Source organism: Eimeria necatrix, genomic scaffold (genome assembly GCF_000499385.1).
Source record: "Eimeria necatrix Houghton genomic scaffold, Enh_scaff269, whole genome shotgun sequence".
Taxonomy (NCBI): domain Eukaryota; phylum Apicomplexa; class Conoidasida; order Eucoccidiorida; family Eimeriidae; genus Eimeria; species Eimeria necatrix.
In genome coordinates, this window is record NW_013653247.1 from 1 (window position 1) to 25,000 (window position 25,000).

General features: G+C 60.9%; 3 protein-coding genes across 3 annotated transcripts; 2 read left to right on the forward strand and 1 right to left on the reverse strand.

Annotated features, from left to right (window-relative positions):
• Positions 1-275: 275 nt before the first annotated feature.
• Positions 276-9,952, forward strand: ENH_00036590 (hypothetical protein, conserved; the record flags this gene model as incomplete). Its single annotated transcript, XM_013580457.1, has 14 exons — positions 276-641; positions 844-2,521; positions 2,913-3,085; positions 3,616-3,825; positions 3,991-4,255; positions 4,431-4,789; positions 5,238-5,327; positions 6,434-6,673; positions 6,958-7,206; positions 7,309-7,582; positions 7,802-8,286; positions 8,524-8,687; positions 9,160-9,418; positions 9,815-9,952. The coding sequence occupies 14 exons, from the start codon at positions 276-278 to the stop codon at positions 9,950-9,952; spliced, it is 4,950 nt and encodes a 1,649-aa protein (XP_013435911.1).
• Positions 9,953-12,245: 2,293 nt separating this feature from the next.
• On the forward strand, positions 12,246-21,729 carry ENH_00036600 (hypothetical protein, conserved; the record flags this gene model as incomplete). The annotated part of the gene is made up of 9 exons (XM_013580458.1): positions 12,246-12,701; positions 12,937-13,219; positions 14,001-15,313; positions 15,518-16,112; positions 16,202-17,940; positions 17,998-18,098; positions 19,527-20,119; positions 20,323-20,729; positions 20,782-21,729. 9 exons carry the CDS (start codon positions 12,246-12,248, stop codon positions 21,727-21,729), a joined length of 6,435 nt encoding a protein of 2,144 aa, XP_013435912.1.
• A 712-nt stretch (positions 21,730-22,441) lies between these two features.
• Positions 22,442-24,568, reverse strand: ENH_00036610 (hypothetical protein, conserved; the record flags this gene model as incomplete). Its single annotated transcript, XM_013580459.1, has 1 exon — positions 22,442-24,568. One exon carries the CDS (start codon positions 24,566-24,568, stop codon positions 22,442-22,444), a length of 2,127 nt encoding a protein of 708 aa, XP_013435913.1.
• Between the last annotated feature and the right edge of the window lie 432 nt (positions 24,569-25,000).

A 25,000-nucleotide genomic window follows, 5' to 3' on the forward strand; every position in this document is an offset into this window, starting at 1 on the left:
GCAGTTGTAGCAGCGGCAGGAGCAGCAGCAGCAGCGGCTGCAGCAGCAGCAGCAGCAGCAGCAGCGGCAGCTGCGGGCAGGGCTGCATCCTGCAGCAAACGCCCTCCTGCTGCTGCGGCTAGGACTGCTGCTGCTGCAGCAGCTGCTGCTGCTGCTTTTGCTGCTGCTACCCCTTAGGAAGTTTCCACTCCTGCTGTTGCCTCTACTTGTGCACCCCACTGCGTGCGCCGCTGCTGCTGTGTCTGCTGCTGCTGCTGCTGCTGCTGCTGCTGCAGCTGCTGGCTGACCCTGAAGCCATCCCGCCGCATTTCCTGGACAAAGAAGACGCAGCAGCAAAGCCCCAAGACAATGCATGCAGCTTTGTGCTGCCGCTGGCAGCAGCAGCAGCAAACGGGCCGCGGCGCTGCGTGCCGTGCGTGTCGGAGGCTCCAGCGCCCGCAGCAGCAGCACGGCCTGCTGCTGCTGCTGCTGCTGCTGCTGCTGCTGCTGAGCGCCCGTGGGGCAGCAGACTCAAGACAGATGTGGCTTTTGCGCGGCAGCTAATAGAGCAGCGAGCAGCAGCTTCTTCGCTGCTGCCCGACTGGGCCCACGAGTGGTTAAGAAAGATCTTGAGCCTCGTGGAGGTCTCCTCCAAGCCAGACGTGAGGGTTTAGGGTTTAGGGTTTAGGGTTTAGGGTTGAGGGTTTAGGGTTTGCGGCGTTTGCTGCGGCGCTGGCGCGCGTCGTCGCGGCGCGGCTGCCGGGAAGGCAGCCTCCTTTAGCTGCCGCGGAGGCCTCCCAGGGTTTAGGGTTTAGGGTTTAGGGTTTAGGGTTTAGGGTTTAGGGTTTGGGGTTTGCGGCGCAGGAGAAGAGCGGGGGTTTGATGGGGCGCGTGGACCGGGGCACCACGCTGGCGCTGCGAGCAGCAAGCCAGGCCATCTTCTGCCACGTCAGCAGCAGCACAGCAGCAAAACTTGCAGACACATTTGTGTCTTGGGCAGCAGCAGCAACTCATCTCGAAGCAGTGCGGCTGGCCAGCGTTGTTGCTGCTGCTCTCGGTGCTGCAGCGCCGCAGCTGCTGCTGCCCAAGCTGCTGCAGCTCGTCGAGAGCCGCCTGCTCGAGCCGCTGCCGCCCCCGCAGCAGCAGCAGCAGCAGCAGCAGCAGCAGCAGCAGCAGCAGGAGGTGCGCGTGTACGGGGTGCGGTTCCCGCGGCGGCAGCTGAAAGCTGCTGCTTCTTCGCGGAGCATAGAGTGGCTGCTGCGGCTGCTGAGCGCATGCATGCGGGGCTGCGGCGCTGCTGCGCTGCAGCAGCAGCAGCTGCTGCTGGCCCTCTGCCACGCCGTGCTGCAGCACCCCACAAAGCAGCTCTACCGCCTGGGGGCGAAGCTGCTGCGGCGCTGCATCGAAACTTGGGTGGGAGTTTACCCGGGGGCCCTCTCTCACTGCTGCTGCATGAGCAGCAGCGAGTGGGGGGCCCCCCTGCAGCGGCAGCTGTTTGTGCTGCGGTGGGGGGCCCCCTTTTGGGTCAAGGGGGGCCCCCAGCAGCTGGCCTGGCACGTGCCTTCGCAGCAGGAGCTGGCAGCAGCGCAGCAGTTTGCTGCTTACGGCCTTGCTGCTGTCCGCTTCCTGCTGCTGCCGCTGCTGCAGGACCGCGCTGCAGCAGCAGCAGCGGCGCTTAACGCCCAAGCAGCAGCAGCAGCAGCCATCGCCGGCGAGGAGGTCGCTGCTGCAGCAACGGCCTTCGCCCAGCCCGACCCCAAAGACCCGGACGCTGCTGCTGCTGCAGCAGCAGCAGCAGCAGCACCAGCAGCAGCAGCAGCAGCAGCAGGCTGGGCCGCCTGCCTGGGGCCCCTCGACGAGCTCAAGGCCCTCCCCGCCGACTTCTTGGGGCCCCTCACCGAGCAGGAGGACCCCCTCACCCACACAGCAGCAGCGCCAGCAGCAGCAGCAGCAGCAGCAGCAGCAGCAGCAGCAGCAGCAGAGGAGAGCAGCAGCAAAACGCGCGCGAGGCTGGCTCGGGCCCTCAAGCTTATCCGGCTGCTGGCAAAAGCAGCAGCAGCGCAGCAGCCAGATGAAAGGCCGCGGCGGATTCCAATGTGGGGTGTTGTGACTCCTTACGAGCAGCTGCCTGCTGCTGAAGGCCCCATCGCCAGCAGCAGCAGCAGCAGCAGCAGCAGCAGCAGCAGCAGCTGCAGCACGGTGTCGCCCTTCCGAGCAGCAGCACTCATTGAAAACTTGGCCGCGCTGCTGCTGCTCGTCGCGCAGACGCAGCTGCCGCTGCCGGACGGGCCTTTGCTGCCTGCGCACATCGCAGCAGCCGCAGCCCCCGCAGCAGCAGCAGCAGCAGCAGCAGCAGCAGCAGCAGGAGACACGGGAGAGGAAGCCAAGCTGCAGCTGCGCTTCCTTAAAGCAGCAAGGCAGCTGCTGCTGCGGCCCTTCACTGCCTGGATTTTCGAAGCTGGAAAAATCAGCAAAGACGGCGGGGGGCCCCACAGCAGCGGGTTCGAGGCCGAGGGCATTGAGGTCCTTTCCTCCTGCTACGGTCTGCTGCTGCTGCTGCTGCTGCTGCTGCTGCTGCTGCTGCTGCTGCTGCTGCTGGTGCTTGTGGTATCTCGGGGCGAGCTTCTGGGTCTCTCAGTCTCCTCGTGTGTCCTTTAATTCCGTTTCTCCTTCTCGGTTTCTACTTGGCTGCTTCTGTTTATCTCTGCACCTCCTCTGCTGCTGCTGCTGCTGCTGCTGCTGCTGCTGCTGCTGCTGGCTGCCTTCCCCCGCAGCGCCACATCCCCTCCTGCTGCGTATGATTTAGCGCCTCCGTTGAAATTTCGCGTGCTGTGTGCTTCTGCCGCTGCCTCCCCCCTGCTGCTGCTGCCCCCCCCCCGCTGCTGCTGCTGCTGCTGCTGCTGCTGCTGCTGCTGCTGCTGCTGCTGCTGCAGGGGCGCACGAAGCGGGCTTCCTGCAAGACTCCCCCCGCTGCGTGTGGGCACAGGGAGTCTGCAGCGCGTGGGGCTGCCGCGTTGCTGCTCGTCGCGGGCGAGTGGGGGTGTGGGGTTGGCAGCAGCAGCTGCTGCTGCTCGTGCTGCAGCTCGCGCTGCACCACTACGCCGAGGTCCTTTTTGCAGCTTTTTCGCCCCCTTTTCTCCAATTTTTTGCTGCTGCAGTTCCCCGTTTTGCTGCTGTTCGCACTGGCTTTCCGTTTATTCTTTTTGCGCTTTATTAAAATTCTTTTTTTACTCTTTTTGGAACTTTTTCGACACATTTTGATGCTTTTTCCGCTCTTTTGCTGCTCCTTTTTGTCTCCTTTCGACTTCTCACTTGTCTCATTTTCTTTTTTCTTTTCCTTTTTAAAATTACTTCAATTATCCTTTTAATTGTTTCCTTAATTGGCTTTTTATTTGTCTCCTTTTGTCTTTTTAATTGTCTTTTTTGTCTTTTTCATGGCCTCTTTTTGTCTTCCTAATTGCCTTTTAATTTAATCCTTAATGGTTTTTTCTCGTTTTCTTAATGGTCCTTTTTCGTTTGCTTCTTTACCTCATTTGGCGCTTTTAAAATTGCCCATCACAGCAGCAGCAGCAGCAGCAGCAGCAGCAGCAGCAGCAGCAGCAGCAGCAGGGTTGTGTCTGCTGTGCTGCTTCTCAGTCCCGCCACCTGGCGCAGCAAATTCTACGCGAAGCTTTTTCTGTTTACATGGGGATCCGATCCCCGATTTTGCTGCTGACGCTGCAGATGCTGGAGGCCAGCACGGAGCAGCCGCAGCAGCAGCAGCAGCAGCAGCAGCAGCAGCAGCAGCAGCAGAAGCAGCCGCAAAAGCTGCAGGAACTCCTGCCGCCTGAAGCTTACAAGCAGCAGGTGAGACGCACGCGGAGCTGCTGCTGCTTCTTTTATCTCCTTTTTCTTTTGTGTTTTATTTTATTCCTTTTTTTATTTTTTTATTTTATTTTTTATTTTATTTATTTATTCATTTTGGCTAAAAGTTAAAAGCTGCTGTTGTCTCTTTGCTGCTGCAGGCTGCAGCGGGATCCAACGGAGGCGGCAGCAGCCCCTCAGAAGCAGCAGCAGGTGCAGCAAGGACACAATCACCACAGCAGCAGCAGCAGCAGCAGCAACTGCAGCAACCGCAGCAGCAGCTTAGGAAAAGCAGCAGCAGCGGCACTTGTTGACGCCCCCGAAGAAGCAGCAGCAGAACCAGAAGCAGCACAACACAACACCACTGCAGCGCAACAGCAGCGGCTGCAGCAGCAGCTGCAGCAGCAGCAGCAGCAGCAGTTGTCTGCCGTTCGTTTCTATGTTTGGAATTTGCATTTGCATGTGTCTTTTCATCCCCTTTCTCTCTTTTGAATCTCATTTAATCTTTCATCCTCACTATTCCCATTTGCTTCTCGCTGCTGCTGCTGCTGCTGCTGCTGCTGCTGCTGCTGCTGCTGCTGCTGCTGCTGCTGCTGCCTCTGCTGCAGGCAGCGCGTTGCCGTCCTCGCTGGAGGCGACGCCGCGTTTCCCGGCGCCGCTGTCGCCGTCGAGCAGCAGCAGCAGCAGCAGCAGCAGCAGCAGCAGCAGCAGCAGCAGCGAGGAGGCGCTGCAGCACGCGCGTCTGACGGGCGCTGCTTACTTGCTGAACTCCCCCTCAATGATCCGGCGGCTGTGGGGGGCCCCACAGCTGCTGGCCTTTTGCTGCAGATGTCTTCTTGCTGCTCTGCTGCTGCGGCTGCAGCAGCCGACGCCGCAGCAAAGATTTGCTGCTTTCGCCAGCGCGCTGCTCACCCACAGAGAGGCCCTCGACGTCCACCACAAAGACTACCAGCAGCACATCGTCCAGGTGCTGCTGCTGCTGCGCTGCTGCTGCTGCTGCGCTGCTGCTGCTGCGCTGCTGCTGCTGCTGCGCTGCTGTTGCTGCGCTGCTGCTGCTGCGCTGTTGCTGCTGCGCTGCTGCTGCTGCTGCTGCTGGGCTGCTGCTGCTGCTGCTGATGTGGTGCTGCTGTTTCTGCGGTGCTGCTGTTTCTGCGGTGCTGCTGTTTCTGGGGTGCTGCTGTTTCTGCGGTGCTGTTGCTGCTGCAGTGCTGCTGCTGCGGGGTTTTCTGCTGCTGCTGCTGCTGTTTCTGCTGGCTTGCCTGCTGCTGTGGGTCGACGCCTAGTAGCAGCAGTCGCTTGTTATGCTGCTGCTGCTGCTGTGTGCTGCTGCTGCTGCTTTCCGCCTCTTCGGGCGCCCGGCACCTGCGCGCACGTTCCGCTGCTGCTGCTGCTGCTGCTGCTGCTGCTGCTGTCAGGGCCTGCTGAAGCCAACGCTGGAGCGGCTGCTGCTGCGCTGCGGCGGGGGCCCCACAGACACTTTATCCCCCCATTGGCGGTTTACGCTGGTGGGGGGGGCCCTCTGTGTGTGTCTGTATAGTACTCCTGCTGCTGCTGCTGCTGCTGCTGCTGCGCTGCTGCTGTATTGCCGGTGGCTGCTGGACGCAGCCAACAGCAGCAAACAGCCCCCCATGGTCAACGCCGTTGCTGCCTTCGGCCTCATGCAGCTGCTGCACCAACTCAAAAAGAATATTGCAGCAGCGCCCCAAGAGCGTAAACCCTAAACCCTAAACCCTAAACCCTAAACCCTACTTGACGCACACCGCAGCCTGCCCGCGCACCAGCCCAGCAGTAGATGCGCCGACGGGCTTGCCCACGACATGCCTTCTGCTGCTGCTGTGCGCTGCTGCTGCTGCTGCTCTGTGCTGCTGCTGCTGCTCTGCGCTGCTGCTGCTGCTGCTGCTGCTGCTGCTGCTGCTGCTGCTGCTGTGCTGCAGTGCTGCAGCGGCTGCACGACCCGAACACTTTGGGGCGGCTGCTGACGACGCTGGTGTGCATACACCACGAGAGCATCCGTGGGGCGCAGGGCGCCCACGAAGGCAGCAGCAGCAGCAGAGCAGCAGCAGCAGCAGACAGCAGCTTCCCAATTGTTGCTGCTGTTGTCAAACTAGATAAAACTTGGCCCGAGCAAAGGGCCCCCCGTGTCTCTCGGCTGCTGTCGCTGCACAACTTGCTGTTTGTCAAGACGCTGCTGGGCTTCCTTTACCGCAGCAGAAACCTGCTGCAGCAGCAAAGTGGGAGGACCCGAAGGCCAGGGAGACTCTCTGGAATATCCTGTGTCCCCTCATGGCAAGTTTTGAATGCCCCAAACCCTAAACCCTAAACCCTAAACCCTCTCTAGTCTCTAAACCCTGCCTAAACCCTAAATCCTGGCTAAACCCTAAACTCTACCCAAACCCTTAACCCTACCCAAACCCTAAACCCTACCCAAACCCTAAACCCTACCCAAACCCTAAACGCTTCTAATCCCTAAAGCCTATCCAAAACCCTGAAATCTACTTGGGCTGTGAACTCTACGTAAACCCTAAACCCTCAAGCGTTAGCTAGACCTTACTTGGACGATAATCCCCACCTAAACCCTAAACCCTAATTTGTGGTTTGGGGTTTGCTGCAGTCGGCAAGCTTCGCCCGGCTAGATGATGAGCGTTTAGCTGCCTGGGCTGACGGCCTGAGGTTTGCGCTGTGTCCTTCTGCTGCTCCGCTGCTGCCACAAAAGCAGCAGCAGCAGCAGCAGCAGCAGCAGCAGCAGCTGAGGGGAGCAGCAGCTGCTGCTGCAGCGCGAGCTCGGCTGCGGCCCTTCATCAACTTCTTCATCGATGCTCAAAAAGCAGCAAATCCGCAGGAGGCCCTTTTGGTGAGGAAAAATAAAAATAAAAATAAAAATAAAAATAAAAATAAATAAATAAATAAATAAATAAATAAATAAATAAATAAATAAATAGAAATAAAGATAATAAGAGATTAAAAGATACAAAAGAAGATATTAGAGTGACATGCATGCAGCAAGAAGACACGAGCAGGACAGATGAGGAGTTGCTGCTGCTGCTGTCGCTGCTGCTTGCGCTGCTGCTGCCATTGCTGCTGCTGCTGCTGCTGCCATTGCTGCTGCTGCTGCTGCTGCTTGTGCTGCTGCTGCAGTCAGTGCCCACGGGAGATTCAGATGCAGCATCTTCTGGGGACTTGACGCGGCAGCTGCGTCTGTACTACGCGTTGCTGCTGGTCGCCACTTTTTCTGCTGCCCCTCGCTGCAGCAGCAGCAGCAGCAGCAGCAGCTGCAGCAGCAGTAACGGGGGCTGCTGCTGCAGCTGCGGCTGCTGCTTTGCTGCTGCCACACTGGAAGCTGGCAAGGAGGCCGTGCTGCGCTGCTTCGACCACCCATACAAGCAGGTGCTGCTGCAGCTCGAAGCTCCTGGGCTCTAGGGTTTAGGGTTTAGGGTTTAGGGTTTAGGGTTTAGGGTTTGGAAGCTGCGCATGCACTGTGGGGCGCAGGTTAGAGAGGAAGTGGCCAGGCTAGTGGTCACTTCAGTGATGGGCTGCGACAGAGAAGAGCTGCTGCAGCAGGAGACCGATGGTCTCCTCAGCACGGGGCGGTATGAGTCTGCTGCAGCAGCAGCAGCAGCAGCAGCTGCTGCTGCTGCTGCAGACCCCTGCGGCTGCAGCTGCGACCCCACAGCTCACGCGCAGCAGCTTCGGGTGTACCTGCAGCAGCAGGCAAAAGCGGCGCTGGCGCCCCTAGCAGCAGGAGAGTCCTCTGCTGCTGCAGGTGTGTCCCTGTTGCTGCACTCTTTTGCTGCTGCTGCTGCTGCTGCTGCTGCTGCTGCTGCCTTTGCTGCTGCTGCGTGCACCTGCTGCCGTTTGGTGCATCGGTGGCGCCCCGACTCTGTGTCCCTCCAGCGCCAGCCAGCAGCCCGTGGCCGCGCATCGAGGGCCTAGGGTTTAGGGTTTAGGGTTTAGGGTTTAGGGTTTAGGGTTTGCGTGTCAGACCGCGAGGCGGGGAAAAGCCGCTCCCCGTTTCTGTGTCAGTCCTTGACGCTGCTGAACTGCCTCACCGCTTTGGCAGCTCAAAGAGATTCGAAGACTTTGAGTTCTTTGGGCGCTGCTGGGGGCGGCTCTTTCGCGGTGTACAGACACCTCGCGGCCCCACAGCAGCAGCAGCAGCAGCAGCAGCAGCAGCAGCAGCAGGAGGGGGTGCTGCTCGCGCTGGTGCTTGCTGCCAGCAAACACCCCGACTGCGACATCAGCAGCCACGCGGTGCATGCGGCGCACTTCTGCTGCCTCGCCACGCAGCAGCGCCAGCTGCTCTCCGACGTGCTGCAGCTGTGGCAGCAGCAGCAGCAGCAGCAGCAGCAGCAGCAGCAGCAAGGCAAGAGCCTCCTGCAGCAGCAAAGGGACTTCGTCGCAGCTCTCGTCTCCTACATGAGGCACCCCTCGTGGAAGGTCAGGGCCCTCGTCCCTGCGCTGCTAGAGGTACAGTCCCTGCTGCTGCAGTTGCTGCTGCTGCTGCTGCTGCTGCTGCTGCTGCTGCTGCTGCTGCTGCTGCTGCTAGCTATGTAGCCGCAGCTGCTGGCTGTGCCGTTCTTCCTGCGTTTCTTCTGACGCTTGCGTGCTGCTGCGTGTGCCCCTGCGCTGCCGCCGCCTTCCCTGCCGCCGCCGCCGCTGCTGCTGCTGCTGCTGCTGCTGCTGCTGCTGCTGCTGCTGCTGCAGCTGGACGTCACGCAGCACCGCTTCTTGCTCTGCGGCGACTGGGCCTACCGCGAGGCCCTCTGGGGGGCCCTCGAGGCCCTGGCGGACGGCGAAGCAGGTGTACGTACAGCTGGCAAAAGCTGCTTCACTCCTTTGCTGCTCTCCGCCTCCGACGCCGACTGCAGGTCCGTGCTGCTGCTGCTGCTGCTGCTGCTGCTGCTGCTGTTGCTGCTGCTGCTGCTGCTGCTGAGGCGGCGTCCTTGCGCGGCTGCTGCTGATGACTCACTTTGCTGCTGCTGCGGCTCTTCCCGGGTGCCTTTTGGGGAACTTCAGCTGAGGGGGTTGCAGCAGCAGCAGCTGCTGCTGCTGCTGCTGCAGCTGCAACGGCAGCAGCAGCTGCTGCTGCAGCTTCTTTCCCTCCCTTATTTTGCTTCTCTTTTTCTGCTGCTGCCTCTCCTAGCTCGTTCCCGTGGCTGCTGGCTTCCTGCTGCTGCTGGCTGCAGGCGATTATATCTTTTTGTGTCTCTTTTTGTTTTCTTTTTTTTCTTTTCTTTTTTTCCTTTTTTTTGTTTCTTTTTGCTTCTTTCTTTTACTCTGGCTCTGCTGCTGCTGCTGCTGCTGCTGCTGCTGCGTCTCCTTTGCCTTTTGATGCCGCAGGTTTTACTCCAAAGTCTTTTTGTCTCTCGCGGGCCCCGCAGTGCGCCGCCCCCGCCCCAGCAAAAGCAGCAGCAGCAGCAGCAGCAGCAGCAGCAGCAGCAGCAGCAGCAACGCGCCCAGCTGGTGCAGGCCCCTGGGGGGCGTGGCTGGGCTGGTTTCTCTCATTGCAACTTCTCCTTATTCTGTCCCCAAGTGGCTGCCAGAAACCATCACAGCCCTCGCCCTTTACGCGAACTCCACGCAGCCAGACAACATCCGGGTGAGGGTTTAGGGTTTAGGGTTTAGGGTTTAGGGTTTAGGGTTTGGGGTTTGGGGGCTGGGCTGAAGGGCTGGCGTGGCGCTCGCAGCGGGGCAGTGACTTTCGGGTGAGGGGCTAGGATTTACGTATTAGGGTTTGGGGACTAGGGTTCAGGGCCTGCTACATGGCCGTTGAATTAGGGTTTAGGGTTTAGGGTTTAGGGTTTAGGGTTTAGGGTTTGGCGCTGTATGCAAGCTTGCGACCCACCACATGCACAAAGGCGCCTCTCTCCCCTTAAACCCGAGGGAGGACCCCAAGGTTCCAATGCCCAGGACCTAGCTCCCAGGGCCTCGGGCTTAGGGTTTAGGGTTTAGGGTTTAGGGTTTAGGGTTTAGGGTTTAGGGTTTGGCTGCGCAGCGGGAAGTGGAGAAGTGCCTGCAGGAGTTCTTCAGAACTCACCAAGAGGGTTGGGAGTTTTCCCACCGCGCGGCTTTCACTGACGACCAGCTCGACGCCCTCGACACCTACAAGGGCAGGCCCACCTACTTCGCCTAGTTAGCTAGCTAGCTAGCCAGCTAGCTAGCTAGCTAGCTAGCTAGCTAGCTAGCCAGCTAGTGGCTAGCTAGCCAGCTAGCTGGACAGCTAGCTGGCTGCTAGCTAGCTAGCTAGCCACCTAGCTAGCTAGCCAGCTAGTGGCTGGCTAGCCAGCTAGCTGGACAGCTAGCTAGCTGCTAGCTAGCTAGCTAGCCAGCTAGTTAGCTAGCCAGCTAGTGGCTAGCTAGCCAGCTAGCTGGCTAGCTAGAGAAGCAGCTAGCTGGCTAGCTAGCCAGGCGGCTAGCTGGCTAGCTAGCGGAGCAGCTAGCTGGCTAGCTAGCAGCTAGCTGGCTAGCTAGCCAGCGCGTCTATTGCCTTACCCTTCAACAAAAGAAGCTAAACAGCTCTTCGAGCTAGCCAAACAATTGTGAGACCTCTTAGGGGTTTCTAGGGGCCCCCAAAGACCTTTAAATCAGGGGCCCCCCTGGGGGCCTCTAGGGGGCCCCCTATCGGGGCCCTTGGGGGCCCCCTGAGAGGGGCCCCTTGGGGGCCCCCTAGGACCCCTTGGAAACGCTTGGGGGCCCTTTAGGGGCCCCTAAAAATAAGACCTTTGAGGGCCTCCTTGGCATTTAAAGTCTCAGAGAAATCTTATTGCCCTGTGGGGCCCCAGATGGCACAGGGGGCCCCTGTGGGGCCCTTTTAGGGTCCTCTGTGGGGCCTTTTTGGGGGCCCCTGTGGGGCCTTTTTGGGGGCCCCTGTGGGGCCCTTTTGGGGGCCCCTGTGGGGCTTTTTTGGGGGCCCCTGTGGGGCCCTTTTGGGGGCCCCTGTGGGGCCCCTGTGGGGCCCCCTGTAGAGGCAGGGGCTACGGGCTGGGTCTGTGGGGTGCATGCAAGGGTTGGTGTGGGCTTGCCGAGGGTTTAGGGTTTAGCGTTGAGGGTTTAGGGTTTAGCTTTGAGGGTTTAGGTCTAGGGTTTAGGGTTTGTGGCTAGCAAGCAGTTGGCATAAGGTCTAATTTTATTTTTTAAAAACACTTTTAGGGCCTTTGGGACTCTGGGCAAACTGCTTCCCCACTGTGCATGCATGCATGCAGCAGCAACAGCAGCAGCAGCAGCAGCAGCAGCAGCAGTAGCAGCAGCAGGAGCTCGTCGTGGAGCTATTTGAGACGCTGCAGCAGCAAATGGCGGAAGCCCGCTGCTGCTGCTGCTGCAGTAGCTGCTGCTGCTGCTGCAGTGTGGGGCCATAATTTGTTAATAATAAAGTGTTCTAAAAGACTTCTGAGGTGTATGCGCACGTGCATGCACAGCATCCAGGTGTACGTACACCTCAGCTTGCCTGCATTCAGGTGTACGTACACCTCAGCTTGCCTCCTGAAGAGCTAGCTAGCTAGCTTCCAAGCAGCACGGGGTTTGCGCTGTTGACTGGCTGGCCAGCTAGCTAGCTAGCCAGCTATCTAGCTGGATTCCCAGCTAGCTGGCTAATTGGCTAGCTAGCTAAACGGCTCGCTGGCTAGCTGGCTAGCTAGCTAGCCAGTTAGATGGCTAGACAACTCGGTAGCTAGCTTCCTAGCTGGCTGGCCAGGTAAGAGGCTGGCTATGTGGCTAGCCAGCTAGCTAGCTAGCTAGCTAGCTAGCTAGCTAGCTAGCTGGCTAGCTAGCTGGCTAGCTTGCTGGCTAGCTAGCTGGCTAGCTTGCTGGCTAGCTGGCTCGCTTGCTGGCTAGCTTGCTGGCTAGCTAGCCACACAGCCAACTGGCTAGCTAGCTGGCTAGCTAGCTGGCGGCAACACAGGTGGCCACTGAGAAGCAACAAGAGCAGCAAAGAAGGAAAATGCCTTTTTATTCTTTTTATTTTCATTTTTAAAACATTAACTAGCAGCAGTTAAGTAGTGTGGGGGCCCCCAGGGGGCCCCGGGGCCTCTAGAGGCCCCCGGGGGCCCCACAGGGGGCCCCCCGGGGGCCCCAACAGACCACTGGGGGCCCCCCAGGGAGCCCCTTGCAAATGCTGGACCTTTTATTTCTTAAAGATAATTCTTTTTTAATTTGCGTTTCAATTTTAAATGCTGGATCGGTAAATTCCAGGACAAATGCTGTGCCTAGGGTTTAGGGTTTAGGGTTTAGGGTTTAGGGTTTAGGGTTTAGGGTCTGGTGTTTAGGGTTTAGGGTCCATGGCCTTCATACTTCACACTTTACACCTTCTTCATTGTTTAGGACTCAGTAGAGATTTTTTTGACGCTTTTAAGGATTTTTAATTATATATTTCCAAACCCTAGATCTCAAACCCTAAACCCTAAACCCTAAACCCTAAACCCTATATCGCAATGAGGGCCCTCTTGGGGGGCCCCCCATTGCTTCCCGGTGGCCCCTGCTGCAGCTGCATGCTGAAGGCATCGCGGCACAGAGCATCTTTGCCCTATGCTGCTGCTGCCTTCAGCAGCAGCAGCAGCAGCAGCAGCAGCAGCAGCAGCAGCAGCAGCAGCAGCAGCAGCAGCAAGGGTCAGGTGTCCTTCTCGCTGCTGCAGCAGCAGCAAGCCAGCGTCTTTGTCCGCCGCTCTCCCCGGAGAGCCCTGGGCCTCCCCAAGCTGCGCCTTGTAGGCCCTCCCCCTAAGCCCAGCAGCAGCAGCAGCAGCAGCAGCAGCAGCAGCAGCAGCAGCAGCAGCAGCAAGAAGCCGAAGGGCAGCGTGAGCCACGTTTCACAACTTCTCTGTCGACTCGCTAAGAGGCAGCTGCGCGCAGGAGACCACGAGGGTTTTCTCTCCTCAGTGGAAGCAGCCACGGTCAGCTAAACCCTAAACCCTAAACCCTAAACCCTAAACCCTAAACCCTTGAGACACTAAAGATAATTAGTTTTCTATGGACTGCCTCTAAAGGAGAAGCCGCTGAGGGCTGTGGCCTCTTGAGATTCCAGAACTTGGGCGCTTGGCGTCCAGGGGTAGGGTTTAGGGTTTAGGGTTTAGGGTTTAGGGTTTAGGGTTTAGGGTTTAGGGTTTTTGTCTCCTTGTGGCTGCTTAGGAAGCTGCAGCGCGGCCCATTGAAGTCTCGCACTGCCTCAGCCTGATGGCTCAGTACCTGCGGCCGCGGCGAGGCAGCAGCAGCTGCTGCAGCAGAGACGCTGCTGCTGCTGCTGCTGCTGCTGCTGCAGCAGCAGGAAAATTCAAAAGCAAAAACAAAAAAGGAGACACTCCAGCAGCTGCAGCAAACCAGCAGCAAAAAGGAGACAAAGAAAAAGCCCTAAAGATCATCAGCAACTTGAGCCGCAAGGCCGACGGCTGCTGCGCAGACGCGCCCCCAAAAAGTAAGGGTTTAGGGTTTAGGGTTTAGGGTTTAGGGTTTAGGGTTTAGGGTTGAGTCCAAGGGCTAGGGCGGTGGGCTGAGGACCTGAGGCGGGCAAGCTAGGCGCTGTAGGGAGCAGCGCAGGGTATATCTGCTGCTGCTGTTGCTGCTGCTGCTGTTGCTGAAATTGCTGCTGCTGCCGCTGCTGCTGCTGCTGCTACTGCTGCTGCTGCTTTTGCTGCCGTTTCACCTGCAGCGCCTGGCGCTGCTGTTGCTGAGCTGTTGCTGCTGCTGCTGTTGCTGCTGCTGCTGCTGCTGAAATTGCCGCTGCTGCCGCTGCTGCTGCTGCTGCTACTGCTGCTGCTGCTACTGCTGCTGCTGCTTTTGCTGCCGTTTCACCTGCAGCGCCTGGCGCTGCTGTTGCTGAGCTGTTGCTGCTGCTGCTGTTGCTGCTGCTGCTGCTGGAGAAATTGCTGCTGCTGCCGCTGCTGCTGCTGCTGCTACTGCTGCTGCTGCTTTTGCTGCCGTTTAACCTGCAGCGCCTGGCGCTGCTGCCCGCAGCGGCTGCCCCAACGCGGAGCTCTCGTGTGTGTGTGTGTGCGTCTCTTGCTGCTGCTGCTGCTGCTGCTGCTGCTGCTGCTGCTGCAGCGCTGCTGATTCTGCTGAGTTCGCTGTCGCGTGTGGGGCTGTCTCCTTCCGAGTGTCTCCTTTCTGCTGCTCTGAGGTGTCTCCCCAACTTTGTTGCACTCGAAGCAAATCCGAAGGACTTGACAGCACTTGCTGCTGCGTTTGCTGCTTTTCAGCAGCAAGTCCAGGCCTTCCTCCTCGCGCAGCAGCAGCAGCAGCAGCAGCAGCAGCAGCAGCAGCTTTTGCTGCCGTTCGCGGCCTGGTGGCTGCTGCTGCTGCAGAGACTCCCAGCAGTGCTGGGGGCCTTTTCTGCTGTCTCCACTTGCGGGCTGCTGCATGCGACAGTAGCTGTGGCTCGCAGCAGCGCAGCACAGCAGCAGCAGCAGCAGCAGCAGCAGCAGCAGCAGCAGCAGCAGCAGCAGCAGCAGCAGCAGCAGCAGCAGCAGCTGCTGCTGCTGCTGCTGCAGCAGCAGCCTTTTCTTGTGGCCTTTCTGTCTCTGTGTCTTTCCAGGACGTGAGTCTGCTGGCGGCTGAATGCGAAGCTCAGCTGCAGCAGCTGGCCCGGGTGCCGCAGCAGCAGCAGCAGCAGCAGCAGCAGCAGAAGCGGCAGCAGCAGCAACTGCTGCTCAGGAACTTGCTGCAGCAGGTGCATCAGCTGCTGCTGGTCGCCTTAAGAAACTCTGCTGCTCAAGCTGAGGCCTTTGCAGCCAGAGACATCGCTTTGCTGCTGTCCTCTCTGGCGCGGCTTTGTGGCACGCCTGAGCCAGCAGCAGCAGCAGCAGCAGCAGCAGCAGCAGCAGGAGATTCAGGCAGAGCAGCGGCAGCAGCAACAGCAGCAGCAGCAGCTGCTGCATCAGGGAACGGCTCAGGGCAAGCTGGAGGAGACGCCGGTGTGCTGCGGTCCAGCGAGACCTCAAATGCGTCAGCAGCAGCAGCAGCTGCTGCTGCTGCTGCGCCTGCTGCTGCTCCTGCTGCTGCTGCGTTGCGTGCTGCAGCAGCAGATTTGCTGCCTGCAGTGTATGTACAGCTCAACCGCGTGCTGCAGCAATGCAACAGCAAAGACACACTGGCTCTTCTTGGGGCGCTGCCTCGTTTGTGGTCTTTGGAGTGTCTGCTGCAGCAGCAGCAGCGACGGCGGCAGCAGCAGCAGCAGCAGCTTGCTGCTGCTGCGGGCTTGCTGCGCGGAGCCCCCAAGTGGGTGGCCACTTGGGATGTCAAGCAGCTTGCTGCTGCAGCAGCAGATGCACACCGCATTTGCTGCTGCAGCCCCTTGCCGCTGCATGCATTGGCGCAGCAGCTGCTTCAGCAGCTCGCGCAGCAGCTTACCAGCAGCTTGGCGCGTCGGCTGCAGCAGCAGCAGCAGCAGCAGCAGCAGCAGCAGCAGCAGCAGCAGAAAGGAAAAGCTGCTGCTGCCAACATCCTGGCAGAAGCAGCTGCGAGGGGAGACCTCCGCGCCTGGAAGCCTTCAGATTTCGAAATGACGGCTCAGGTAGGGTTTAGGGTTTAGGGTTTAGGGTTTAGGGTTTAGGGTTTAGGGTTTGGGGTTAAGAGTTTAGGGCTTATTGTTTGGGGTTCAGGGTTTAGGGCCTAGGGTTTGGGGTTCAGGGCTCAGGGCTAAATGCTTGAGGCAAGGCCGTCAGGCATGATATAACTGCTGCTGCTGCTGCTGCTGCTGCTGCTGCTGCTGCTGCAGCAAGTGATGTCGCTTTGGGTTTCTTTGCTATCCCTTTTGCTGCCTTCGGATGGCCGCAGCAGCAAATGGGAAGGGCTGCTGCTGGCGGTGGAGGGTTTGCTGGTGTCAGCACTAAGTCCCTCACCTGGGAAGGAGCAGCAGCAAGAGCTGCTGCTGCTGCAGCTGCTGCAGCAGCAGCAGCAGCAGCTGCCGTCAGCGCTGCAGGTTCTCAGGGACCTGCCGCCTCCGGGGGACCCCAGCTTAACAGGAAGCTGCATCGTTCGCGGCATTGCTGCTGCTGCTGGTGGGGGGCTGCTGCCGCAGGGCCTTGCTGCTGCTGCTGCACCTGCTGCTGCTGCTGCTGCACCTGCTGCTGCTGCTGCTCGCCTGCCGCTGCTGCCGCTGCTGCTGGCGCGGTGTGAGCAGCAGCTGCCTCGTCTTGGCAACAAAGACATCTTCACTCTCTGCCGAGCCCTGCTGCGGCTTGCTGCCTCCCCTTCGTCTCGCACCAGCAGCAGCAGCAGCAGCAGCAGCAGCAGCAGCAAGGCTTTAGAGAGCGGCGCAAGAGCAGCCCTTCTATCTTCGCTAGCTTCCCTGCTGCTGCAGCAGCAAAAAGGTGAGCTGCAGCAAATTAGGTCTTAGTCTGGAGCTGCTGATTAAAGCCCCACTGCTGTGCTGCTGTGCTGCTTGCGTTTGCTGCTGCAGCTCCTGCTGCAGCTGCTTCTGCTGCCTGGGATCCCTCGCAGTCTTTGCTGCTGCTTGAGTGCTTCTCCCCTGCGGTCTCTGGGGAGCTGCTGCCCCCCAGCGAGCAGCAGCAGCAGCAGCAGCAGCAAGTGCTGCTGCTGCAGCAGCTGCTTGAGGGCTTCTACACCCGCTGCCACTCCTACAGTGTGGCGGACATTTCCCGGTGTCTGCGCTGCCTGCTGCAGCACCCGCACACTGCAGCAGCAAGCGGGACCACGCTGCTGCTGCGGCAGCTAGCTTTCCACTTGCGCTGGAAGCTGCTGCGCTGCTGCCCTTTTGCTGCTGTGGAGGCCCTCGAGCTGTACGTGCGTTTCGCCCCAAAGCTGCGGCAGCTGCAGCAGCTTCCACCTTTGCTGCTGCTGCAGCTGCAGCAGTCGCTGCAGGAGGAAGCTGAGGCGGAGCAGCAGCCGCAGCTCCAGCAGCAGCTGCCGCCCCAGCAGCAGCAGCAACAGCAGCAGCAAAAACAGGAGAAACAGCAGCGGCAGGAACAGCAGCAACAGCAGCAGCAACAGCAGCAGCAACAGCAGCAGCAACAGCAGCAGCAGCAACAGCAGCAGCAGCAGCAGCTGCGAGCTGGTGGGGGCTTTGTGCAGCAGAGTTTGCGGCTGCTGCAGGACACAGGCCCTTTGCTGCTGCAGCAGATGCATGCATTGGCCCCAGCAGATGGCGGCATTGCTGCAGCAGCAGCACTGACTCGGCTGCTGCAGCTGTGGGCTGCAGGGCAGTGCAGAGAGGAGGCTTTGCTGCTGCCTGTGCTGCAGCAGCTGTCCCTGGTGCTGCAGGGCGGCAGAAGCTCAGCGGGGGACACAGCAGCAGCAGCAGCAGCAGCAGCAGCAGCAGCAACGCCGGCTAGCCCAGCAAGCTGCATAGTGCTGCAGCACCTGCCGCTAGAAACAGCAGCAGCAGCTGCTGCTGCTGTCACGCGCTTGGGCTGTACGTGCACCTCAGCCAGTGACCAAGTGCGAGCAGCAGCAACAGAAGTGCTGCAGCTGCTCTTCGCTTCCCTGCAGTACCAGCAGCAGCAGCAGCAGCAGCAGCAGCAGCAGCAGCAGCAGAAGCTGCAGCAGCGGCTGCAGCAGCTGGTGCAGCTAGCTGCTGCCCTCTGCCTCTGGTGCTGCGACCCAGCAGCTGCTGCTGCGCAAAGCCGCGCCGTCGGTTTGCTGCTGCCCCAATTCTCGCCCCACAAAAGCTCTCTGCAGGCCATCTTGAGCCCCAGCAGCAGCAGCAGCAGCAGCAGCAGCAGCAACAGCAGCAGCAGCAGCAGCAGCAGCAGCAGTGGGGGGGAAGTGCTGAGGATCTTTGCCTGCTGCCTGAGGAGTCTGCTGCGCGTTGAGGGGGAGTCGCTGCCTGCTGCAGCGCGGGAAGTCTGGGCCTTGCTTCAGCAGCAGCAGCAGCAGCAGCAGCAGCAGCAGCAGCAGCAGCAGCAGCACGGTGCTCTAGAAGGCAACGCTTTGTTGTCGGTTTTAATAATGAAACAGGGCAGGAAGGCAGCAGTGCATGCACAAGTTGCTGCTGCGCTGCAGGCCCTCAGGGGCCCCCAGGGGGCCCCCCTGCAGCTCCGGGGGCCCCTCTTTGGGGGCCCCTACAGTATACCCTTTGCAGTTTGTGGGGCCCCACAGGCTGCTGTGGAGGTGGGGCCCCTGAGTGTTGGTCTGGGCTGGTTGCTGCTGCTATTTTCTGCTGCGCAGCAGCACAAAATGGTGCTCATGCCGCTGCTGCTGCTGCTGCTGCTGCTGCTGCTGCTGCTGCTGCTGCAGGTCTGTGGGGCCTCAGACTTCTTCCGCGACTCTGCCGGGGCCCCCACAGAGGCCCTAGTGCCCTGGCGAGTTCTGCGGCAGCTGCTGCTGCAGCTGGAGGGGTAAGTTTGTGTCTCTATCTGCCACTGCTGCGCTGCAGCAGCATTAGGGTTTAGGGTTTAGGGTTTAGGGTTTAGGGTTTAGGGTTTGCGGCGCCTGCCTGCAGGTGGCGGCTGCTGCGCCTGACAGTCGAGGAGTGGGAAGCACTGGGTGACAGCCGCAGCAGAGAGCGCTTCCTCCGCAGTCGCCTGCCTAAACCCTAAACCCTAAACCCTAAACCCTAAACCCTAAACCCTAGGGCCCCCCGCTTCTGCTGGCAGCTCTCATGGGGCCCCCTGGATCTCCAAAAAGGGCATTTGTTATTTAAAAGCAAATCCTTACTTGAGTTAAATACCAGGGCCGATCTAAAGGCTCCCCCAGCCCCACCGGGGGCCCCAAGGGGCCCCCAAGGAGCCCCCGGGGGCCCCCAAAAGGGCCCCCGGGGGGCCCCCAGGGGGCCCCCTGGGGGCCCCCCGGGGGGCCCCCGAAAGGCCGTAGGGCCTTTTGCTGGCAGCAAATGCAGCAAACTCGCAGCGGGGGAGGGCCAGGGGGGCCTGTGCCGTTTCGAATATACATTTATATGTTTATTTATTCATTTATTTTTCATTTTTTTCCTATTTATTGTGAATTAATTGATTTATTTGTTTATTTATTTCTTTATTTCTGTCAATAAATGCATTTGGAGCCGTCGAAAGAGCAAAAGAACAAAAAAACTCTAGGTGTATGTACACCTGATTCTGGGCTGTCTACACACCTCAGTGGGGCCCCCTGGGGCCCCCGGGGCCCCCAGGAAGAACTGTTTCCATTTTAGTGGCAAATAATGGAAAAATAATTAAATAAAAGCATTTTTAAATTATATTTTAAAAATAAGTAGCAAAGGATGGCAAGGGGGCCCCGTAGGGGCTCCCCTGGGGGCCCCCTGGGGGTCCCAGGAAGAGCATGGGGGGCCCCCCTGGGGGGCCCCCAGGGGGGCCCCCAGGGGGGCCCCCAGGGCCTCGGGGGCCCCCAGGAGCAAGGCTGCAGTTGAATTGTCAAATAAGATGTTTATTTAATTAATTAATTTAAAAGATGGTCCTGGGGGGCCCCTAGTTGCAGGGAGGCCCCGAGGAACAGTTTGGGGGCCCCCCAGGAGGCCCTCTGGAGGGGCCCCCCAGCATGGTTGGGCCCTCTAGGCTGCATGCAAGGGGGGCCCCCAGGACCCTGGGGGGCCCCCCGCTGGCCTTGTGCCTTGTAGCTGTTCTTGTCTTCAGCTGCTGCTGCAGCAGCTGCTGCTGCAGCAGCTGCAGGCCCTCGGGGGGGGCCCCCCTTCGCTGCTGCTACCCCTCTGGGCCCCTGGGATCTTGGGGGCCCCACACAGGCAAGGGGGGGCCCCCCAGTGCTGCTTTTGCTGCCCCCCGAGGGGGGCCCCTGTGGCGGAGTGGGGGCCCTGGGGCCTCCCGCTGCTGCTGCAGCGCTGCTGCCGCGCAGCAGCAAGAGCAGCAGCAGCAGCCGCAGCAGGCGCTGCAGCAGCCCCTGCAGCAGCCCCTGCAGCAGCAACCGCAGCAGCAGCAGCAGCAGCGCCTGCAGCAGCAGCAGCAGCAGCAGCAGGGGTTTGCGACGGCCAGCTTCGGGCCCCTGGGGCTGCTGCCTTCGCTGCAGCAGGCGCTGCAGCAGTGGGGCATTCGCTGCAGCAGCAGCACGCAAGCTGCTGCGCTGCCGCTGCTGCTGCAGGGCCGAAGTCTCTGCATAGCAGCAGAGACTGGCAGCGGCAAGACTTTGGCTTACGTGGTGGCCCTGGTGCAGCGGCTGCTCGTGCTGCAGCAGCAGCAGCAGCAGCAGCAGCTGCTGCTGCAGCAGCAGCAGGCCGCCGCGGCCCGCGCCGCGGCCCGCGCTCAGCCCTCGCCCCCAGCAGCAGCAGCAGCAGCAGCAGCAGCAGCAGCAGCAGCAGCAAGGAAGTACCCAGTTGCTGTTGTTCTTGTCCCCACAAGAGAACTGGCCCTTCAAGTCTTTGGCTGGTGCCGCAGACTTCTCCAAAAGACTCCGCTGCTGTCTCCTGCTGCAGCAGGTTTGCTGCTGGGTACTTTTTCCAGTTGGCCCTATCCCAGGAGGGCCCCCGGGGGGCCCCCCGGGGGGGCCCCCCGGGGGGCCCCCCGCTGGGGGCCCCCGGGGGGCCCCCCGGGGCCGGCGGGTGCCCCGCGCTGCTGGTTTCGACGCCGCATGCGTTTGCTGCTGCAGCAGCAAAAGAAAAAGGGCTTTTTGCTGCAGCAGAAACGCTGGTGCTGGACGAAGCAGACATGCTGCTGGAGGGAGGGTTTAGAAGCAGCATTTTGGGATTATTGGAGAAGTTCAGAGCAGCAGATAAACAAAAAAGAAGACTCGGGAGGGGCCCCACGCAGTACGTCTTAGCAGCAGCAACGCTGCCCTCCTCGGGGGCCCCGGGGGGCCCCCGGGGGGCCCCCGGCGACAGCAGCAGCAGCGCGGGGGCCCCCAGGGGGCCCCCCGGCCAAAAGGAGGCCCCCGAGTCAACGGGGGCCCCTGGGGGGGCCCCCGGGGAGGGAGGCGCTTCGGGGGGCCCCCAGGGGGCCCCCCGGGGGGCCCCCCGCGACAGCAGCTCTGAAGAGGAGAGGCCCCCAGGGGGGCCTCCGGGGCCTGGTGGAGCGGCTGTTTCCGAATATGTACTTTGTGGAGTCTGAGCTGCTGCACTGCCACTGCAGAGGTTTGCTGCAGGAGTTTGTTGCTGTTGCAGCAGAAGCCACATTAGAAGAAAGAGTTTTGCTGCTGCTGGGGGCCCTTGAGGGGCCCCTGAGGGGCCTCAAGACCCTGGTGTTCTGCAACACTGCAGCAACTGCCAAGCGCGTCGCGGAGCTGCTGCAGCAAAAGCTGCAGCAGCAGCAGCAGCAGCAGCAGCAGCAGCAGCAGCAGCGAGAAGTGCTTCTCTTCACCGCGCAGCTCGCTCCCCTCGCTCGCGCAAAAGTCCTCAAGAAGTTCTGCGACGCGTCGCCTTCAGCCTCGCCAGCAGCAGCAGCAGCACCAGCAGCAGCAGCAGCAGCGCCAGCAGCAGCAGCAGCAGCACCAGCAGCAGCAACAGCAGCAGCATCAGCAGCAGCATCCCCAGCAGCGGCATCCCCAGCAGCATCCCCAGCAGCATCCCCAGCAGCACCGCCAGCAGCCCCAGCAGCAGCAGCCCCAGCAGCAGCAGCCCCAGCAGCAGCAGCAGCAGCAGCAGCAGCAGCAGCAGCAGCAGCAGTGCTGGTGAGCACTGACGCAGCAGCAAGGGGCCTGGACTTGTGGGGTTTGGGGGCGGTGGTGGAGTTCGACTTTGCGCTGTCTGCTGTCAGCCATTTACACCGCGTGGGCCGCGTGGCCCGCGGGGGGGCCCCCGGGAGGGCCCTTTCATACTTTGGGCCGCAGCAGCAGCAGCTGGTGGCTGCCATTGGGGGCCCCCCTGCTGCTGCCAGCAGCAGCAGCAGCAGCAGCAGCAGCAGCAGCAGCAGCGGCGGCGGCGGCGGCGGCGGCGGGGAGCAGCAGCAGCAGCAGCCGCGCTCCGTCGCCGCCGCCTTCAGCCGGAAAAGGTCCTTCAGGAAGAAAATCAAGAAACAGGCAGCAGCAGCAGCAGCTGCAGCAGCTGCTGCTGCTGCTGCTGCTGCTTCTGCGGATACTGCTGCTGCTAGCTGAGGTTCTCAAGCAGCAGCAAGAAGACCCCTGGGAACATCCGGCTGCTGCTGTTTGTCGCCCTTTGGCAGCAGCAGCTGCTGCTCCAGCTGCTGCAGCAGCTATTGCCCTTCTGCAGCCCTTTGGGGGGCCTGCTGCAGCAGCTGCTGCTCCAGCTGCTGCAGCAGCTATTGCCCTTCTGCAGCAGCTGCTGCTCCAGCTGCTGCAGCAGCTATTGCCCTTCTGCAGCAGCTGCTGCTTCAGCTGCTGCAGCAGCTATTGCCCTTCTGCAGCCCTTTGGGGGGCCCCACAGTTGGCGTGTGGAGGCCCCTAAAAGGCACCGAGGGGCCCCACAGCAGCAGCAGCAGCAGCAGCAGCTGCTGCTGCTGCTGCTGCTGGTGCGCAGGCAACAGCCTGCTGCTGCGTCTTGACTCCGTCCGACTAAATTGTGTCTCCCTAATCTCTCTAGCTACTGCCCTGCGGCCTAATGTTTAGGGTTTAGGGTTTAGGGTTTAGGGTTTAGGGTTTAGGGTTTAGGGTTTAGTCCTGTGCGAAGAGAACCGGACTACGACTAGAAGCAGCTGCCAGCAGCAGCTGCTGCTGCTTTTGCTGTGGCTCTCGCCAGCAGCAAAATCAGCACCAGGTGCGCAGCAGCAGCAGCAACAGCAGCAATGCAGCAGCAGCAGCAGCAGCAGCAGCAGCAGCAGCAGCAGCAACTTGCATCTTTAGGAAGCAGTTAAGACAAGAAAGCTGCGCTTTCTTTCCTTGAAAGTACGGGGCCCCTAAGGCTGGGGGCCCTATTAGGGGGGCCCCCCGGGGGCCCCCCCCCCAGCCTTGGGGACAAAAGGGTACGAGAACCGAACCTTTCTACTGCTGCTGCTGCATCTCTTGGAGACAGCAGCGTGCGGGTCCCCTTCCTCGCCAGGGGCCCCTCTGCTGCTGCTGCTGCTGCTGCTGCTGCTGCTGCTGCTGCTGCTGCTGCTGCTTCACCCCGCGGGGACTGCAGCGTCCTCGTTAGCTGCTTGTGGATTGGGGCCACAGTGTCCACGCTGCTGCTGCGAGACAGGCGGGGGGAGAGGGGGGGCCCCTCAATGGCCTTTCTGGGGGAAGCTAGGGTACGGGATCCGTGCCTTAAAATGACACTTTCTGTAGACCCTCGAGGAGACAACAAAGTGCGAAAGGGGCCCCTAGCCAGAGAGGCCCTGCTGCTGCTTCTGGGTAGTGTTTGGGGGCCCCTGCTGCTGTCTTTGTCTGCTGCTGCTGCTGCTGCTGCTGCTGCTGCTGCTGCTGCTGCTGCTGCTTTGTCGCTTTTGTCCTTGGGGGGCCCCCCTTCCCCAGAGATAACGAGGCTCAGGGGCCCCGAGACCCACCGCTGCAGCGCGGTGGCGGTGCTGCTTCGCCGGGGGCTTGCTGCTGCTGCTGCTGCTGCTGCTGCTGGCTTGGCGTCGTCTGCTGCTGCAGCAGAAGGCTCCGAAGACCTCCAGATGGAGCGAAAGACACGAGGCAGCAGCCCCTCTTCTGCTGCTGCTGCTGCTGCTGCGGGGGCCCCCAGCGCCTCTGCTGCTGCTGCTGCTGCTTCTGCGCTGGGCTTTCTGTCTGCGCGGCTGAGCCTCCTCGCGAGCTCCCCAGTGCCTGCTGCTGCTGCTGCTGCTGCTGCTGCTGCTGCTGCTGCTGCTGCTGCTGGCTTCTTTTTGGGGGAAACTGTAGCAGCAGGAATAGGAGGCTCTCTGCTGGGTACTCTGGGCAAAGGCTCTCGGGCAAATCTTATTTGCTGCAGCCACTTGGACTTGAATTCTGGGACAAGTTTTTGTCTCTGGTGCAGCGTGGGGGGCCCCTGGGCCGGGGGGGCCCCGCCCCTGGGGGCCCCCCGGGGGCCCCCCCCCCAGTGGGCCGGCTGCAGCAGCAGCAAATGGTCTGCTGCTCGCCGCAGCTTCTTCAAGTGCTGCTCCGCCAACTCCCGCTCATAAAGTCTTTCTTCCAAGTCCCGCTGCAGCATGGCAATAAGTCTTTTTTGGTCTTTGGCTTTTTTCAGCAGCAAACAGTTAGCAGCAACAGCTTCTGGAGTTGCTGCTAGGGGGCCCCCCAGGGGGCCCCCCGGGGGGCCCCCCCGCCCCAGGGGGGGCCCCTTGTCTATTTCCAGCTGCAGCTGCTGCTGCAGCCGCTCGCACCGCCCGCAGTCGTCTTTGAACTGTTCAATTCTCAAGTCCAGTCCTTTCTTTATTTCCAGCAGTTCATCTGGCAAAGTTGCAGCCAGGGGGGCCCCCTCCCCTTCTTGGTACTCCGCCATCATTTCCTTAAAACTACTCAAGTCATACAGCAGCAGCTCGTGGTCCATCTGCAGCAAACTCACTTCATCTCGGTACAGACTTTGCAGCCTTTCCACCTCGCTGGGGGCCCCCTTGGGGGCCCCCTTGGGGCCCCCCAGGGGGGGGGCCCCCAGGGGGGCCCCCCCCAAAAACGCAGTACCCAGGGGGGGGCCCCCCAACACGCTGCTGCACCCGAGGCCCCCAGCGTAAGGGTTCCAGGCCCACTTTTGCGAGCCATCGTAAAGTCGAACTAGCTGCGGGGCGCGACCCTGGGGGGCCCCCCCAGGGGCCCCCAAGGGGGGCCCCCCGGGGGCCCCCATGGGGGCCCCCCCGGGGGCCCCCCCGGGGGCCCCCAGGGGGGCCCCACTGGGGCCCCCGTTGGAAAAACCTACAGGGGCCTCCAGAGGCGCCTCTATAGGGGCCCCATTGGCGGCGCCGACGGAGCTGGGGGCCCCCCTGGGGGCCCCATTGGGGGCCCCATTGGGGGCCCCATTGGGGCCCCCATGAGGGGCCCCATTGGGGGCCCCATGAGGGGCCCCATTTGGGGTACTTTGCATCTTAGGGAATTGCTGCGGAAAAGTTCAAAGCAAATAAAAGGGAGGGGTTTTAAGACAATAACTCAAAAGGGTTTACTGGAAAGAAAGGAGTGAATAGAAGCAGGAGCAGCACTACAGGATGCTGCTGCTGCTGCTGCTGCTGCTGCTGCTGCTGCTGCGGCTCCTAGCGCACACGAGCATGGAACCGCTGCTGCTGCTGCTGCTGCTGCTGCTGCTGCTGCTGCTGCTGCTTCAGCAGCTGCTAGCGAAACCCATCGGGGGCCCCAAAGACCCAGGGGGTACAGGTGAAGGCAGGAGAAGGAAGGGGGACCCCCGGGGCCCCCTAGAGGTACAGCTGGTAAGGAAGTGAGGCGGGGGCCCCCTGGGGGCCCCCTGTTTACTTTTAGGACCTGAGGGGCCCCTAGACCCCTCAGGCTAGAACTTAAGGGAATA